This window comes from Medicago truncatula, chromosome 4 (assembly GCF_003473485.1).
Source record: "Medicago truncatula cultivar Jemalong A17 chromosome 4, MtrunA17r5.0-ANR, whole genome shotgun sequence".
Classification (NCBI taxonomy): Eukaryota; Viridiplantae; Streptophyta; class Magnoliopsida; order Fabales; family Fabaceae; genus Medicago; species Medicago truncatula.
The window spans coordinates 55,301,830-55,319,549 of NC_053045.1; the positions used below are offsets into that span (position 1 = coordinate 55,301,830).

Sequence of the window (17,720 nt, forward strand, 5' to 3'; positions counted from 1 at the left end):
AAATAATATTTAAACAACTATTTTTTAATAATTATTGTGACAATTTTCTATCTCATGTTTACATTAATTTTTTATTTTCTCTCTCTCTCTCTATTGTTTTTGTGTCAATACCTCATTTTCTTTATAAAATTTTGGTTGTCTCAAAAGTTGTCATATAAATGGATGTTCAAATAACACAACTCTTAAATAATTCTAGAGTCAATTTTGTGATTTCCTTCTTAAATAAAATAATATTTTTTCACCTAGAGTATATAGACAATATTTTCCAACTCGTTCAACAATAAGACATTAATATAATGACTTTATATAATGAGTGGTAGTTGAAAATATATTAACGTTTTTACTGTAGATTGAATGTAAGTTTTTTTTTAAATGATTGAATATTATTAGGTTTTTTAACAATAAATTATATTAGCAATGACAGTGTAATCTCCTTAACACAAAGTGTATAAAGGAAACCACATATAATTACAAGTTGTCAATCCAGGAATATACAAAAAGGTTAATCGATACCCAAACACCTAAACGGGTTCAACCACGAGCCATAAACAAAATTGACCTTATTAACTTTAAGTCACAATAACAATAAATATTTTACTTTTTCTAATAACTGTGGAATAGTATTTTCTAAATTTCCAAACAATACTTTTTCTAATAACAATAAGTATACCATTGTGTTCGTTCCACACAATCCAAATATTATTAGTTGAATGGTCAATAGAGAGGAAGGTTGAATAAGTTTTTAGTCCCAATAAATATACCGAATATTGTTTTTAGTCCTTAGAAGAAAAAAAAAATTGACATGTTGGGTCATATAATTTTTCCAACAATGTCAAAAACATCCTTTATTAAATGTGTTTCCAAGATCAATTGAATTTTTTAAATCATTCTATATGTTTAAAAAAATAGAATTCTAATGAATTACATTACCTGAAATCTCAGCCATTCAAAAGCTTCATCCTATATTCAATGATTTATATCTATTTAAAAAAAAAATCATTTTACAAAAAAAAAAAAAAAAAAAAGTCTCCTACGGTAGGTTAGAAGAGTATTGAAACTAGAAACAAGTTTTTTATTCACCTAAGAATTTCTCATTATCAAATAGGAATTGAAAAGTAGTTAAAAGAGACTAGAAACAAAAACGACTAAATTTCTAAAGAGAGTATTGAAACTTTCGTGATAACTTCAGAGAATTTCAAAACGTAACTTCCGATGGTTATTTATAGGGGCTTTTTTGGAACTTTGAAGGGCCTGTGAGCAATGTGGGAAGTCTAAAGAGCAATTTCTGTGGTTGATAGCATCTCCGTTCAACACAGAGGGAGAACTCGGTTTCAAGTTCTAACGTAGACGCTCCTGTTGGGAGGACACAAAAGCTAAAGGGGAACAATAGCCCTAATTACAATGATTTACCAACAAAATGTATCAAACTTAAATCTTACAAAACATAATCCAGTCTAAAAAAAATTGATCCGTAAGATAACCCACTTAAGTTGACCTGATGGTGTTGGCTTGAGACCTTGGAGTGTGATCCTCTCAAGATCTCAGGTTCGATTTTTCCCGGTGTCAATTTCGGTGGACAAGTTTGGCTTCTTCAAAAAATACTGACCCCTATATAAAAAACCATTGCATCACGATATCCACACAGTTTAAACATTTTGAACTCACCATGAGACTACTTTTCAACTTTGTAGCAATAGTAGTATGTCCAATTTATCTCACCAAATTATTTTCTTAACTCTATTAACACCAAATTGGTACAATTTATTGTTTCTAACTATACTTTATACAATATCCACCCGAACCAAAATTTCAATTTATTTTGTAAACAATTGGTTCGCTATAGGATGCATTACAATCACACGTATTTCCTTTCCTTCACCTAAGTAATCAAGCCATGCTATAATTTGACAGCGACACCCATTCCCGTATACATTGTTTCATAAAGTGCACGTTGCATTTTGATGATAGCTAGAAAGCATGCCAGTTCCAATTAACCTGGGGAGAAGATGCAGCTTTCAATGGCCTTTTATTTAGATTTGCAACATACACTCAGGAATTGAATCAGAATGTCATTTGTCGAAGCAAACCAGAATCTGGGCTAGTCTCTGCCGGTCTCCAAATAATGCTCTCTAGTTTCGAACAGAGGTTCTTGTAAAACTGCAAGGGCACAAATAGATTTGGTTACTGTCAATTGATACACATGCACTTACAAATACGTATGTACTTATAAGTACACAAAACATTTCAGAATCCGGTAACTGGAAACTGACATGTTAGACAGGAATCACAGGACAATCAGACTTGTATATGATATAGCTAAGTTCTTGGTATCAAATATGCACACAGAAATCAGTGGCTTTGAGGTAATATAATCATTATGGACCTCTAATGAGACTATCAAACGGAGAATAATATCGTATCACTCTGACACACTAATTGAAAATAAACTTCGACGTCACATGATATTCCCAAGTTCCTCAAATCTCAAGGTAGCAAAATCAAGTTCAATTCAATCATATAAAATTTGTAAAAAGAAAGCACAACAAAGAATACAAGTTACAAAATAAAATATTAGAAAACCAGAAAATAAAGAATTATCAGAATATATAAATATTCCCCATCTAAATTCCAGCCCTGTTGATCACAACCATCAAACTGACATGAACGTTGAAACACATTCAATCTACAGAAGTTGTGAATCTTGTGATTAACCCGCGACCAAAGTTCTATCCATATGCAGTATGACTAAAATAGCTAAATAAACTATGTTCCTATAATAATTGGTTTTTAGTGTAAAGAGAAAATTAGCAGTCTTAAATGAGTTTTCTCCTCTTTTACCAAAGTCCTAAATAATTAGAATAGAAATATTGATAAGAAAAACATTGCATGTTTGTGTCCACAATTACAAATGCTTCTTCTTTCTATTAGCATATGTTATTTCAATTTAGTGATGACTATAGCATAGCTTGAAAGTGTTATGGTTTGAGATGTCAAGATGCAGATATATGTAAAATCAGCTAACCTTGTGATACTCCAAAGTATCCCCAGCTGCCTTTCGAACATCCACCATGAAAAGGGATGGTGCGACTTCAAACACCTTTTGTCAAGATACAACGATGATTTTAATTAGGGCCTCATACAGAAGAAAAAAACAAATTCATATCACAAATAATATATACAACCAAAGCAAAAGCGAAAACAAATTACCTCCAAGACCACTGCAAATTGCCCAACTTTATTTGAAGAAACTCTTTCAATCCTCATCTTCCAGGACATTATTTTTAAAGAACCAATGGAAAAAAAAATGAAAGTCAGTATTATTACCATACATTTCTATTGGGATCAATATGAAAAATCTCTACGCAGTCTAAAAGATCAAACCAGCCAACAATCATGCATATGAACTACCTCCTTTGAAGGCCAAAGTGTAATTAGGATACTATTTCTCATTTCAGATGTAAGTTGACTAATATGGCAAAACAGACAAGGGAGAGTAATTTAGCTACAGCTAAAATGGAACTTTGCATTGACAACTAATGACAAAAGGATTCATCAAAAAATAAGTTTCTTTGAATTATGTGGAGATTAGAGACTTCCGCTTCAGTCTCAATACCAGTTACTATCAGCTCAAGCATCTTCGGCCTAAGCATAACCCCATCTTTATTGTGTAAAGTATGTATTGCAGATTGATACCTTGTAATTGCGAGAGTGGACCTTAAGACTCATTGATTCTGCAACAGCTTCAATAGAAGAAATTATAACTGTTGCTGGTTTACGTGAAACAAAACGAGTCTGTCGTTTTACATAATCCTGTTCAAACAACAAAAGAATATCATTAGGGGGAATGCAATGCAACAGACGGCCTTGAAAAGGCAGAACGTGAACCAAGTTCCAAGAAAGCTAAATAGTATCATATATAATGAATTATGTTCATGTTACATTAATATGGTTAAATCCTAACCTAGGCAGGTGGAAGTACCAGAAGTTACATATCAGCCAGAGACAAAAAAAGGGACCATGATATTGTTGTGCAAGAAAATGGAATGGATACAATACCTGATGCCTGTCAAATAGTGGTGAAAGATTCAACCCTTGAGATAAGGTTATCATCTCAAATGCATTCATTATTAAAGGACCTCCCTCGGCAATTTCTGACCGTTCAGAAACATATTGGTCCTGTAAGACAGTGAATATTGTGAGTCTATCTCGTATCAGAAAATGAGACACATGTTAACTGTGTCTAACAAGTGCAACATTTAAATTGCTAAAAATGAGAATCAATGGAGCACAGCTGGGTGAATACCAACCGGAATCTTATAGGTGTTGTCTTTAATACATACTGAGTACTACCCTCTTGACATGCACTCATGTATGCCTACTGGCACGATACATTTTATAAGATTAAATGACGTTCTTACGGTTTTTTATTCAAACTTCCTATCTACATAAAGAAAAATAAATCCAAGACGTAATTGATTTTCCTTCAAACTCTTAAATGATTGTATAAATGGCGTATAAAGCTTCTGAAGTGTTTTGATAACTAGCCTAATGCCTGCACTATGAAGTGAAAAAAATAGTTTTGAAAAATACGACATATTTTATCTGAATGTCAATTGGACCTCCAATCAAAGTATATACGGAAACAGAAAAAGGGATAAGGGCATAATGGAGAAGGGCAATTTTGTTACAGATGAAATGAGGGAGCTAACAAAATGGACAGATGTCAAGAAGGGATTGGGCTAAAGATACATAGAAAAGAGAATGTTAATATAAAGTGGGAGAGTAGTGAAGAAGGTAGACGATCACGGAGGTATTTCGTAGGCTGAACAAGGAGCACTACTCCATTTTATTCTCTTTTTTAGTTCTCAAACACTGTATCACTTTGTTACCGAGGATTCATCCTCTGGTTGGAAGGAATTATTTCCATTTTTCACAAGTTTAAAGTCCACTTCTGGTTACTGTTGATGTAACTGACCATGAGGGCTATTCCCCTATAGTATGGATGCTCTTTTAATAATCAGGAGCAGATATTTTCATTTTACTGCATATTTCTATAAATAATCCAATCACTAATCAAAATTATATAATATTAATTTGAGCATGTCTTATTATTCTTTAGCAGAAATTAAAAACCTATTTCAACAATGTATTATATTGTTTTTCTCCAGTCATCCAGTATCAAATCAATATCAAGGCTTTCATGAGATTTTTCTTCCCATATGTCCACATTGTTTACATGTAATTACCATATATTTTGTATGAGAAATGCTAGGGTCACTCATTCTTTTTTTGTAATTAAATTTTTTCTACCCTTTCCCCTGTCTTCTTCGTTTTCACTGTCAACCCAATGAAGAGAGCCCAATGATTCTTCATTTTGATGCTTCTAAGTTTTCTGGTGAAAGATCATGAGGGTTGTTCTTCTACTTCAACACCCACCACTGATTTCATACTGTTCAATTCAAATTGTTTAACTTAATTCATTCATTCACTGCCGTACTTCTTATTTTTCTTCCACAGACCTTTTCGCTAATTCAAATGTTTATTCATTCATTCATCATAGATATATTAATTTGATTCTTTTTTCTCCCAGAAATAAAGCTTTAACATAGTTGTACTCTCCTCCACGACTCCATATCTGGGTTTCATTTTACTTTTTCAAATTAGATTCCATTTTTGTTGCATGTTTTTCCAAATCAATCTCTGAATCGTTTTTAAGTTGGGTTCTAACTTCTAAGCAGCAGAGCATCAATTTTTTCGTGTTGTTAAATCCCTTTTTCAATAACAATCCAATTTCAATTTTTTTCCTAAACATATTTGTATCAAAAGTAAACAAATGTTCTCTGGAACAAGTTTTCGATGGATTATTGTGATTTTTTACAGGTTGGATTGTTGAAACATAGAACTTCAAGGGACCATAACCTTTGTGAGAGGATATAGAGAAGAAGATGAATAGCTAAACTCCAAATATTAATAAAAAATAAAAAGGGTTACACACAATAAAGATGAAACTGGTTGCCAGTAAAAAGAATATAAAAGTTGGAGGATGTGGCTAATTACTATTGGTGTGTGTTAGAAGAGTGTGTGAGAATGTGTGACCCTATCATTTCTCATTTTGTGTGCATGCATTGTATTTGCAGCAAACCTTCTCATCTGTGAATGGATATGTAAGAAAGAACAAACACAAACATTTGCAAAAACAAGTTTTGTCTGTATAAATAAACAAAAGAACTAAAAAAAACAGCAGACCTCAATATCATCAAAAACAGCCTTAATGTCATCCAAATTCACTTGCTCATCTTCCCTGAGTTTGATAGGAGAATAGTTTTTCCGAAACCATGGATCTTTCCTTATTTCTACAATTTTCACCCGCTGCGTTTATAGAATTATATCATAATTAATTATGACGAATAGTATATTGAATTTGCAGTTTTGCAGCAATCCGTAGAATTTCACAGATAAGTGAAAATCTTGATTTAAACATGGTACTTAATTGGACAGGAAATGATATACAAAGGCAGAAGCCATGTTATACATAAATCTATGTATAAGAAAAAGCAATTATTTATCAGAAAAAAATCATGTTTGCTTAAACATTAAAAATACACAAAGACTGAAATAGATCATAATTTGCATCCTTAAATAAGATGAAAATTTATGCTTATCTATTTTTTGAATATTTGTAATTTTCATGTTCCCTAGATAGGAAAAGAAGTAAAGAAAAATAATTAAATTGAAAGGGATTGGTTATTCCTGTTCAAAGTACATTGCATAGACTTACATTTACATATGTAGTAGGAACACGGGGACTTAATAATAATAATAATAATAAGGAGAATGCTAACCATGCATTCATATAGTATTGGAAAATGGTGAAAAGTGATAAATTTAACTTCTAAAAAGTCAAAATGTTGTTGAAACCAATGCAAACATGCTACTTTTGGCTTCCTTAACCATTGCCCTGATGGCAATGGTTAGCAAGACCCTAATAATAATAATAATAATGTGTCAAGGTTATCAACAAGAAATGCAATTCATACAATAATGAATGCATGTATGATTAGAATCTATAATAAATGGTCAATCTACTTACTGTTTTAGGGTCAGGGTCCAAAATTTTATGTATAAATGTCTTTGCGCCAGCAGAAAACCAGACTGGGCAAACAAATTCTCCAGCACTGATCTACAGGTACAAATGACAAAAAGAGAAGTCAACAGCAAAATCAAGAGCAAGAGTTAACAGCTGACTATTAACCAGCAGCACGCTCCTCAAATGAACATTCAGGACACTAGGAAAAGGTACCCCCTAATGATATCTATCTAATAAGAAATAGAGGAGGATCAATTAAGTTTTCACTATTACAAAGCTCTAATAATGAGCATGAACACAAGAACAGAATATCTTATCCATTCATAGTACAATTCAGCACCTAAGGAACGACTAAGGATGATACAAAAGATTAAAGTCACTGGACCTTTTCTTCATTTTGGAAGTTTACAGTTACTAATGGAACTCTGTCGGCTTAGCAACTCAATTGTATCTGTATATTTATTTATAAAGGAAGTTGCCATGAATATTTTAAGGGTCTTGCTATCTTGTACCCTAAGGGCACAAGTTAAGGAATTCAAAATTAGAAACTTTCCATAGAAAACAACAAAATTTTGACTTTTAAAAGTTGAATAAAGTTGAATGCACAACTTTTGAGACAACTATTTCTATTTTAAATTTCTTAGCATGTGCCCCAAGGGCACATGTTAGCATTTTCCATATTTTACTAGATGAGTGTTAACATCCTTGTTTCTTAAAAAAAAAAATAGAGATTATTTTTTATTTTTTTATGATAAGGATTGGTTCAGGATTTAAAATGCAAATAAAGGGATTGATTCAAAATTTAAAATGCAAATAAAGGGATTGATTCAAAATTTAAAATGCAGATAAATAAGAGAAGTAAAAATGGTTATGATGCCATGTGCTGTAGATTAATTAAGATTTACAATGCAGAGTTTTGTTCCACTAGTTTTCTTTCATTTAGTACACAAATTACTTGCATTTTCCTTCTTTCTAGCTCTTTTAGGTCTCTACTTCAAGATTATTAGGAAAAGGCAAAAATTACCCTTCTGAACAACGTCGGAAGGTCTGCCTCCTCAAAAGGAAGATATCCAGCCATTAGAACATATAGAATAATTCCACATGACCATACATCAGCTGCTGCACCATCATAACCTTGATTGCTGAGCACCTGCGAGATATTATTTTAAGAAGAAACTGGAGCACATACAAATCATATGTTTGCATCATTCAATTAACAGAAAAATGAATTGTATATTAACTCATAAGTACATTTTTTGGAAGAAACATGCAACTTGTCACACAGACAAATTTGCTACCTGAAGTGACTATCTTGCCTTGTGCTTACAAATTGAATATATCAATGTCTTGAGATGAGAAAATTACAATAATCATAATCTCAAATGATAAATGTATAAATAATGAACTGAGCTGAAGATGACTCTCACTGGAAGTGATCAATGTCTTATTTTACACTGCTTCAAAGATTGATGTGTCCTTTGTTTATCTCTTTTAACATTTCAAATTCAGATTATATTTCAATTGCTTCTTCAAATATATATATATATATATATATATATATATATATATATATATATATATATATATATATATATATATATATATATTTCAATTGTACATCCTCCTTTACATAACATCTCTCTCATAGTCTATTCCATTTCAGGTTCTATTAAATTCCAAAAATTGTACAACGCACAGGACATCAATAGCATTGATCTATTTCATCCCCAATTATTTGTCCACGACTAAAATTGATGCAGACAATTATGTTACCGTTAACCTGATCCCAGTGACCAAGCATCCAGAGGAATATGAGAAAAAGATTAACGCATTAATTAATAATGGCATTAGAATTGTGTGTATAATCAATTTTACCTCGGGGGCAACATAATTTGGGGTCCCACACGTGGTGTGAAGAAGCTCGTCACCCTATAAGAAAGAAGTGGATAGAAAAAGGAAGACATTAGATCTGCCGCTTCTGCTATCTCCAACAATCAATATTCAAAGACAAATGAACAACTACATGCCAAAGGGATAAAACCTATGAAGCAGGGACACTCACCGACGCACACCTAGGATTACACTAAATTATGTCATTTTCGCAAATTATTATCCATGTCGGTGTCCGTGTCGTATCCGGTGTTCGTGTCTGTATCCATGCTTCATAATTTTCTCTCACCTTTTTATAAGTAGAGTAGATTCTTACCTGCTTAGTCAATGCACTCAATCCAAAGTCAGAAACCTTCAAATTTCCATAAGCATCAAGAAGAAGATTTTCAGGCTATTAAAGAAAGAAAAAAAATTATCAAGATAAAAACTTAACTAGGTTAAAATAATTACAGCAGAAACCTTATAAACACCAGATATTGTATTTTGTCTTTCACCTTCAAGTCTCTATGGTACACGCCCTTTTTATGACAATGAGCAACAGCGTCTATAAGTTGTTGAAAGTAGCGCCTAGATTCATTTTCAGAAAGCTTTACCTGCTGAACCTACAGATCCAGAATAGGTGTAATAGTAAACATAAATATCTGCCTTGTCAATGCTGACTAGTTCAAAAAGTCCGAGTTGGGAACTATTGAAGTGTAGAAGAATTGACCTCTATATATCTCGTAACATATAAGCATGAAAATTCTTACAATTTTATCATATAATTCCCCTCCCATTACAAACTCCAGAATTATGTAGATCTTGGTCTGGCTGGCCAAAACCTAAAATTTGTAAGCAATGTGAGAAAAACAATTTGGAAAGAAAGAAAGAAAGACGATGAAACTCCTGATATATTCAGATATCTATGTGCACCTCGTGCAATCTGACTATATTCGGGTGCCTGACGATCTTCATAATGGATATCTCTCTTTTAATCTGTAACATGTTTCAACTTTCAAGTTAGAAAAGCTAATAGCAAAAAGGTGAAAGAATTACGATAAGCATTGAGTATAACAAACTACATCATTATTCTGCATAAATACAGAACACACACATAAAGATATAAGCAGGACTTTGACTTCAGATGCAACATAAGATCCACTAACAGGCATCATCATGACGAAATGCTTTTTTAATTTTGCTGGATGAAAAGAATCATAAGTTTTGTATAACAATTACACACTATCATAACAATGACACACTCGAATCGTTTTGCATTGATTTATAATAACTTCGCAGAAGCATTAATAGTCCAGTGTATACTCAAGAGAGATAACCAGAATCAGTGAAATAGAATCCCATCTTAAATTGTCCTGTAACTGTAAGCACAGCTCGGTTGGTAGCTGCAAGGAAAATGATATGCAGGCGCCGGGGTTCGAAACCTGGACTCCTTCACATTTAAAATGTGTGAGCCTCAGCCACTGGGCTATTTGACCGAAGAAAAAAGAAAAAAAAGAATCCCACCTTAAATTATATTTTGAACCTGTATGGAGTGTGCAATGTAAAGAGAGAAAAGAAAAGAACAATTTTATTGATTGATTGACTAAAGTCTAAAATAAAAATTAAAAGGGACAAAGAGAAAGATCTTTCCCCCAAATATTTTCCCTTCACAAGGGTATTTTCCTTACTCCTGGGGTAAGGATTGCCCCCCACTTACTAAGAAAAACTATATTGACCAGGGCTAGACATCTATAAGAGGCCCAATAACATATCTAGTACAGGCCAACGCCACAGTGTTGTCGATGGCAGATGGCGGATCGCGGCGAAGAACGAAAATTCCGACATACCAGCTAACATATGGCGTCACCATATCCGACCATGGCACTATGGCGCCGCTGTCCTTCACAAAATTGGAAATGGTGGAAAGCCAAAAACCTGCCACCGATATCTGCCATGGCCAATATTTGACAACACTATTACCATCTAAGAATTTGGGTTGACTTAGACTCAACCTCAAAGACTAGCTCATGAAGTGACAGTTTACCCCCTTTTTTTTAAACCAGTTTACCCCCACTTATAACTACTATGTTGATCATATCACTAGTAAATGTGTGATCTCTAACACCTATTTCTCTTGAAAAATTCCTTGAAAGATCTACCAACCCGTTCTCCCCCTTATTATTAATCTAACTAATCTTCTTAAAATTAACCAACTACTTCGTCTTTCCTCCGTTTTTCTAAGAAAATACCTTTCTGTCCTACTCCTTACAGAACCTCAATAGCCCTGTCATGTTCTCGTAGCTTAATTACCTTAACTGAAATGACATGTAATTTCATCATCTAGCTTCTTTGTTTTTCCTTATAATGATTCTCAAACAAACAATTATGTTTAATGGAATGAGCAGTCCTGCAATCGAAGGAATGGTATTTCATAGCAAACGTGATTGAATGCACAGTGAAAAGTTGAGTGGCTATCCACCCATTGAATTGACTATGGATGGTGGTTTCAGCACACAGATAAACCGATGATGACTAGTCAAAACGTAGGCCGGTCGGTGCTCATCCTTTGAGCATTCCCATAGCTCTACGCCTACAGCGTAAATGAGCAAGGAACTAGAGTCTTTTTTCCTATAAGCAGCCTAAAGCATGGTAGAAAGGAAAAGAGCCTTTTTTTTCCTCTGATCCCAGTTTAAATTGAGTTCATACCTGGTGTAGACCGCCAGGGAGGAAAGGCTTGGCAAAGACATCTCATAGCCAGAACCAGACATTTTCCTTTACCATCCCCACCACTAGGAGACTGGGACTCGAGGCATAGGTAAGTATTCCTTTCCGCTCTTGAAGTCAATAAATTGCCTATCTTTCGGTGAACAACATCTTTATTTTCTTTGAATTTATGTTATAGGAAGAACTCCTCGACTACATCCTAATAACCACCTACCTGTCGACATAGAAACCAGGCAATCACTTTTAACTTCATTAGCAGTGTAGGTTTCAGCCATAGTGCAGTTTCTAGTATCGACACAGACAGTAGGAAATCTCTATGATTGAAGTCGGCGTTCAAGACAAAGTAGCCTAGTTTTAATCTTTATTTTGATTAAAAATTTAATGCAGTAAAACATGTTAAGAAAAGCATAACCTCATACGAACCAAAACATAAAGATGATTAACAAATACACTAAAAATTGAATAAAATATTTCCCTCATAGTTTTAGAAAGGAAAAAAAGAATGGAACCTGTTCAACCATTCTGTGTTTGAGAATGGTAGTTTTAGCCATGACTTTAATCGCGACACTTTCCCCTGTCTCGGAGTGTTTTGCATATTTGACCTTAGCGAATGTGCCTTCACCAATTGTTCTACCAACTTCATACTTCCCAATCTTCCTCCTCACTTTCTTCATTATTGTGACCAATTCGCAATTCAAAGAAAGTTGAAATGACCTAGAAACACGAATTGATTAGCGAATTTTCAACGGAAATTGTTAAGGTGAGTTTCTGCTAGCTCCGAACTATGAGAGGAAGAATATTCTGGAACGCGATCCTTGAAAAGAAAAGTAGAGGTTGTGGTGTTTGATGAAGAAGAGGATCGGAGAAAGAGTTAAGGTAAGAACGGAAATGGAAGATTCTAGAAAAACTGAAAGTGAAGCTTCAGAGGTTGAATTGAATTGAAGTGAAGCTTCAACAACAAACAAGAGACAGAAGAGAAATAGATGCACAGGATTTTCTGTTTGAATTAGGCTTATTTTAGAACAAAAATAAGTTTTTATGTTAATTTACATGTTCATGCTTAACAAAGTAACAAGTTAACGAAAATTGTATATTTATGAACAATTTTTTATAAATTACTTTTACAAACGGTGAATAATGCATAAAAACTTGTTTTATTTGTTTAAGTTTAAGTTTTTTTTTTTTTTAAATCAAGTATCCTCTCTGCGCGCAACTGTTTGAAGTTTGTAGATAATTAAATATATTTTTTTAGAACATTAAATATATTTTTTATTTTTATTTTTTTGATGATGGTTGAAATTTAAACTACGAATTTTACATATGTTATATATTGTCTCTATCAACTGAATTAAAACTCAGGAGGACAAATGCATTTTGTATTTGGTGTGTGTTGTTTAATTTCATATGTATATATTGTCCGCCAAAAAAATCATATTTATATATATTAATATTTTTTATGTACAAATTATATTGTTCATTGGCTAGTATTTTTAATGAGCCCTCGTAGAAGTACAATATTTGGGTGGGGTGGGGGACTGGTGAACAATAATGAATACGAAAGCAATAGTGTCATATTTGTACTTACGTTTTTATACTTATTTATTCAATTAATTTATGAGAGTGCACAAATAACTTTTTCCTTTTTTGAGGAAGAGAGTAAACAAAGTTGACATTAAAAGTGTAATTGTATGATCAAAGGTGAGCATTAGGAAACAGAACTTTCCCAATATCTATTGGAGTCCACATATACTCCATCCATTTATAGCAACAACCAGTTCTTGAAAAAGTTTACCAAATTAAAGTAGATGATGCAATGCAACTAACTATTCTATATTTTATATCTATTTACACCATTAATCACCTTACCCTACTGGGTAGGTTTCTTGTGCATCATATATAAGAGCAGCTGAAATTAAGTACCAATATGGAAAACAAAGCTAGGCTACTTTATATTGGTTTAGAACTAAATTAATTACAAATTCAAGCCAGGAGGAATAGCATTATGAAATTATATATGACCCTTCAGAAAGTGATTTCTTTTAATGCAAATGCCTGGAGTGTGGACCATGTATTCTTGCTAACTCTTGAATGTGTTTTGAGCGAGCATTTGGAATTCCTTCAACAGCACAATGAGCATGAATGATTCATCCAAACTTGTGTAAAATAACATAACACAAGAACTCATAACATGACGCACCAAAAGCTAAAATAGATATAACATTTAAACAGAATGGAGTTAAACGTGCAAATTGCAACAAACCAACACAAACGAGTAACATAGGGGCTTTTGACTTTAAAAATATATTAGCAAATTCCTCTAAAAAAAATATAAAGTTGCAAATTAAAACGTGTTTATGTTATTAGTAAAGGGAAAAGCTTAAGTGCACGACAGTATTTTCGTCGCAAACGCACGAATGACTTTTTTTTTTATTGTTATTTGAGTTTTTATTGTCATTTGACTCCATGTTAGTATCACGTATATGTTTGTTTATAAGAATTTGAGAAATTACATGCACCTTTTTCTTGTAGCGGTGCTTTTTCATATATATCTCACTCTAGCTTCTAAGTTACCTCTTCAATGATGTGTCAAAAAGTGGATATATATTGGAGTACACAATTCAAGGATGTTTCCACTTCTAAGTGTTTATTTTATCTTCTTTTGTCTTTTATATTGAAAAAGTTATAAGCTAGTATCCATTAAGAGAGAATCTCACATGTAGATCAACACGTCGTGCAGTTCGTGTGCCGATTCTCTCATACCATATAGCAAGGCTCATCAGTAAGCGAGTTACAAAATTGTTTAAAATCGTTTGTTAGTGTTGTTGTGCCAAAGTGAGTACTAATAAAAGTTTCGCATTTAGTAGTTGGAAGAATAAGGAGTTCCCCCTCCCTCTGAGTCGTCAATTAAAGATTAGGCGAGTGTTGTTGCAGTAGAACAAGGGTCGGTCAATTCTTTCTCAAGTCTACTGAAGAGTGTATGGGTATTTAAGACATTAGACTAAGTCAAAGCTCAACAGAACTGGACAATGAGGCATTGAACTCAGGTTTCATGTTTATAGCGCCAATAACCACAAGGAACGATGAGTAAAGAGACACGTTTTGAGAAAGGTTGAGCATATTGAACCTTGTCAACGGATCATGTTGTGAAGTCGAAAGTTGTTAGCCGAACGTGGGATACCACGAACCCCTTAACTAAGGAAAACTAATGTACTATCTACGCAAATATCCGAGAAATGCTAAACAATATAGATCATGTCATTTGGCCAATATGAATACTTTTTCATATAAATACTCATTTTGTACATTGTATTCAGTCCACATCAATCAAACATAATCTATTTACGTTATTTTATCCTTTTATCTTTCTAAATTTATCTTTATTTTCATGTATTTCTTAGTTTAGTAGTAAAAAAACGCTCTACATGAGCAGTTAAGGAACCCACAATTGAGGGATATAGTTCTTTTCTCAGTTACTTGCTGAAGAAAAGGAATCACATTTGAGGATTATCAACCAATACCTCAGATAAATCTCTAGTTCGATAACAAATTTGACACGTTCGATGGGACAATACGATCTTCATCGCTGGAAATGTCAGTTCTCCGGGTCAAGGCTAAGTTTGACCTATGCACCCGAGGTTGTAAAAAGTCTTGGCAGTATGGCTTTACCGGCACCATCAACATCAAGAAGGCCAAACCAACTGATAAGTTTTAAATTTATGTAGTTTTCAATATATATTCCATGACATTGATTAACTAAGATTGATAGAAAAACATGTGATTTTCCCACTCTATTATATATTTAAGTATTAGGATTTGATACATGAGGATGAGGATGGTAATCATCACAATGATTTGTCCTTGTTTTTATATGTGAATGAAGATAAAACATAAATGAGAAGGCAACAAAGAATTGAACCACCAGCGGTAACTTGCTACCGTTAGCGTTATCTATGTGCTTCGTTAAGCGAGTCAAAAACAGTCAATCAATTTAGGAATAAACCTGGATTCAATTGAAGTTTACATTCATTACTGGATTAATTGTTGATTGTTGACGTTGTTTTGCAATTTTGTAGAGATGATTATTAATATTTTCATTAGAGTATTTATCACGAGTTGTAACACAATTAAAGGTGTATTGCATTTGAAAATTTGAAAGAGACCTTACATAAAGGGACAAGAAATAAAAATAGAAAAGTTGTAATTATTTGTTTTTTCTATTGTTACTTTTTTCCTTTCCCTTTAATTAAAAAAAAAAAATTCAAATTGGATTGGTTATAAACACCCATATGCTAAATGAACCTAATGCACTAACAGCATCCATTTATTGGCACATCAACGTCCATTTATTGGTACATCAACATCCTTCGCTAACGATTGGATAACACCTTTATAGATGAACCAATAATGCATAATTTGTAAAGATACAACTAAATTTTCAAAAATAAAAAACAAAAGACAAAAATGGCTAATTAAAAATTACTGAGATATTGTTGCCAAAAGAAATTAATTAAGATTAAGTACTATTAAACACATTTTTAGATTAACCTTAATGCAACGTATAATGTTATTGTAAGAATTATTTGTCCAATAGACTAAAAAATATTGTTCTTATCATTTTTAAGGTATGTTTGGTTGGAAGTAGATGCAAACAAATAATAGTTTAAATCATAACATTCGGTGTAATTTTTAAGAAAGGGAGAGGAGGGAAACAAAACTCATCTTAATTCGTTTTCGCTTCCCCTCAAATTGGGGGATTATTTGAAGGGCATGGGACGATGAGAGCTTGACTAAATTATATTTTTTTTTTTAAGGAAGCGTGACTAAATCATTTAAAACTTCTTCCCTTCCCTTTGATTCAAACATATTTTTAACTAATTTTTACTCGCTTGCCTCTTCTATATTCTCTTGAACCAACAACTATATTTCTCTTTCTTCTTCTCCATTAACTTACATAAAACATGTAAATTAAGTTCAGATAACTTACGTAAAGTAAAGGATCATGTTAACTTATACATGATAGACATAAGTTAAGGATATAAGTTATCATTTTTCAAACTCTAGACTGAGTTATATAAGTGAGGTGACATTTAATTTGGGAAAGGAGACTTCTTTCCCACCATGGGAAAGTCTTTTCTAACCATTGGATCATACAAAGAACACACTATTACAATAGTCTCTCAACACTAGATTCTTATCTTACTATCTTCACTAACCATTGAAACTTGGATTCTTTTCCACCTTTTTCTTCTTATCTTTGTCTTTCTTATGTTCATTCTCCTCTACATCAGTTTTGTCCTTCTTTTCCTTCTTCTTCTCCATATCCTTCTTTTCCCTTTTCTCATCGTCTTTATCTTCATCCTTATGTTTCTTCTCTCTCTCTACTGATTTAATCTCCAGATCTTTTTCTATCTCAACCTTATCTTCTTTTACATCACCTGCTGATTTATCATCAATCTTGATTGGAATATTGGATTCTTCCATCTATACTATCTTACCTGACACACTGATATCTACATAAAGATTTTTTTGTACAAACAATCAAATCTGAATTTTAATCCAGATACATCTAATTCTAATTTAATTTGGTGTATAGATGAATGCATGTACTGTATGATGAAAATAGAAGAAAAGTAAGATAAAGGTAACAATAAAAGAAAACATCTAATTTTCATGTTGTTGTGTTTTGATTTTCGAAGGAGAGAAGAGTGTGTTGTTGTTGTTATGTTGATTGTTGATGTTTTGTTGTGATGTTCCATGTCCTTCTGAATTTCCATGTTGATGTTAAGGTTAGAGATGATGTAAAGAAAATATTGTGTGGATAGACTATAATAACAATGGTGGTACTACTCAATCTAATGGTAAAAAAATGACTTTCCTATGGTGGGAAAGAAGTCTCTTTTCCCAAATTAAATGCCACCTATAAGTGAAATGAACCCAAAGAAGCTGATGAGATGGGACAATTATACTTCCGTCCGTGAATAAGTGACCTATTTGTAAAAAATATTTGTCCCACAATACTTGACCTTCTCAGATTTCTAGG

At 32.9% G+C, this 17,720-nt stretch overlaps 1 protein-coding gene across 2 annotated transcripts; it reads right to left on the bottom strand.

Moving 5' to 3' along the window:
• Positions 1–1,684: 1,684 nt before the first annotated feature.
• On the bottom strand, positions 1,685–12,725 carry LOC11446648 (CBL-interacting protein kinase 24). 2 transcript variants are annotated; one of them, XM_003609298.4, is made up of 14 exons: positions 12,190–12,725; positions 9,890–9,952; positions 9,727–9,798; positions 9,472–9,579; positions 9,294–9,368; positions 8,963–9,016; positions 8,112–8,237; positions 7,091–7,180; positions 6,247–6,369; positions 4,057–4,176; positions 3,694–3,810; positions 3,208–3,264; positions 3,023–3,097; positions 1,685–2,157 (listed from the first exon to the last, which is right to left on the bottom strand). In XM_003609298.4, exons 1-14 carry the CDS (start codon positions 12,352–12,354, stop codon positions 2,062–2,064), a joined length of 1,341 nt encoding a protein of 446 aa, XP_003609346.2. In that variant the 5' UTR covers positions 12,355–12,725; the 3' UTR covers positions 1,685–2,061. The 2 variants fall into 2 exon arrangements, with proteins under 2 accessions (XP_003609346.2, XP_039689410.1); XM_039833476.1 differs by lacking the exon at positions 12,190–12,725 and adding an exon at positions 11,663–11,843.
• Positions 12,726–17,720: the final 4,995 nt, after the last annotated feature.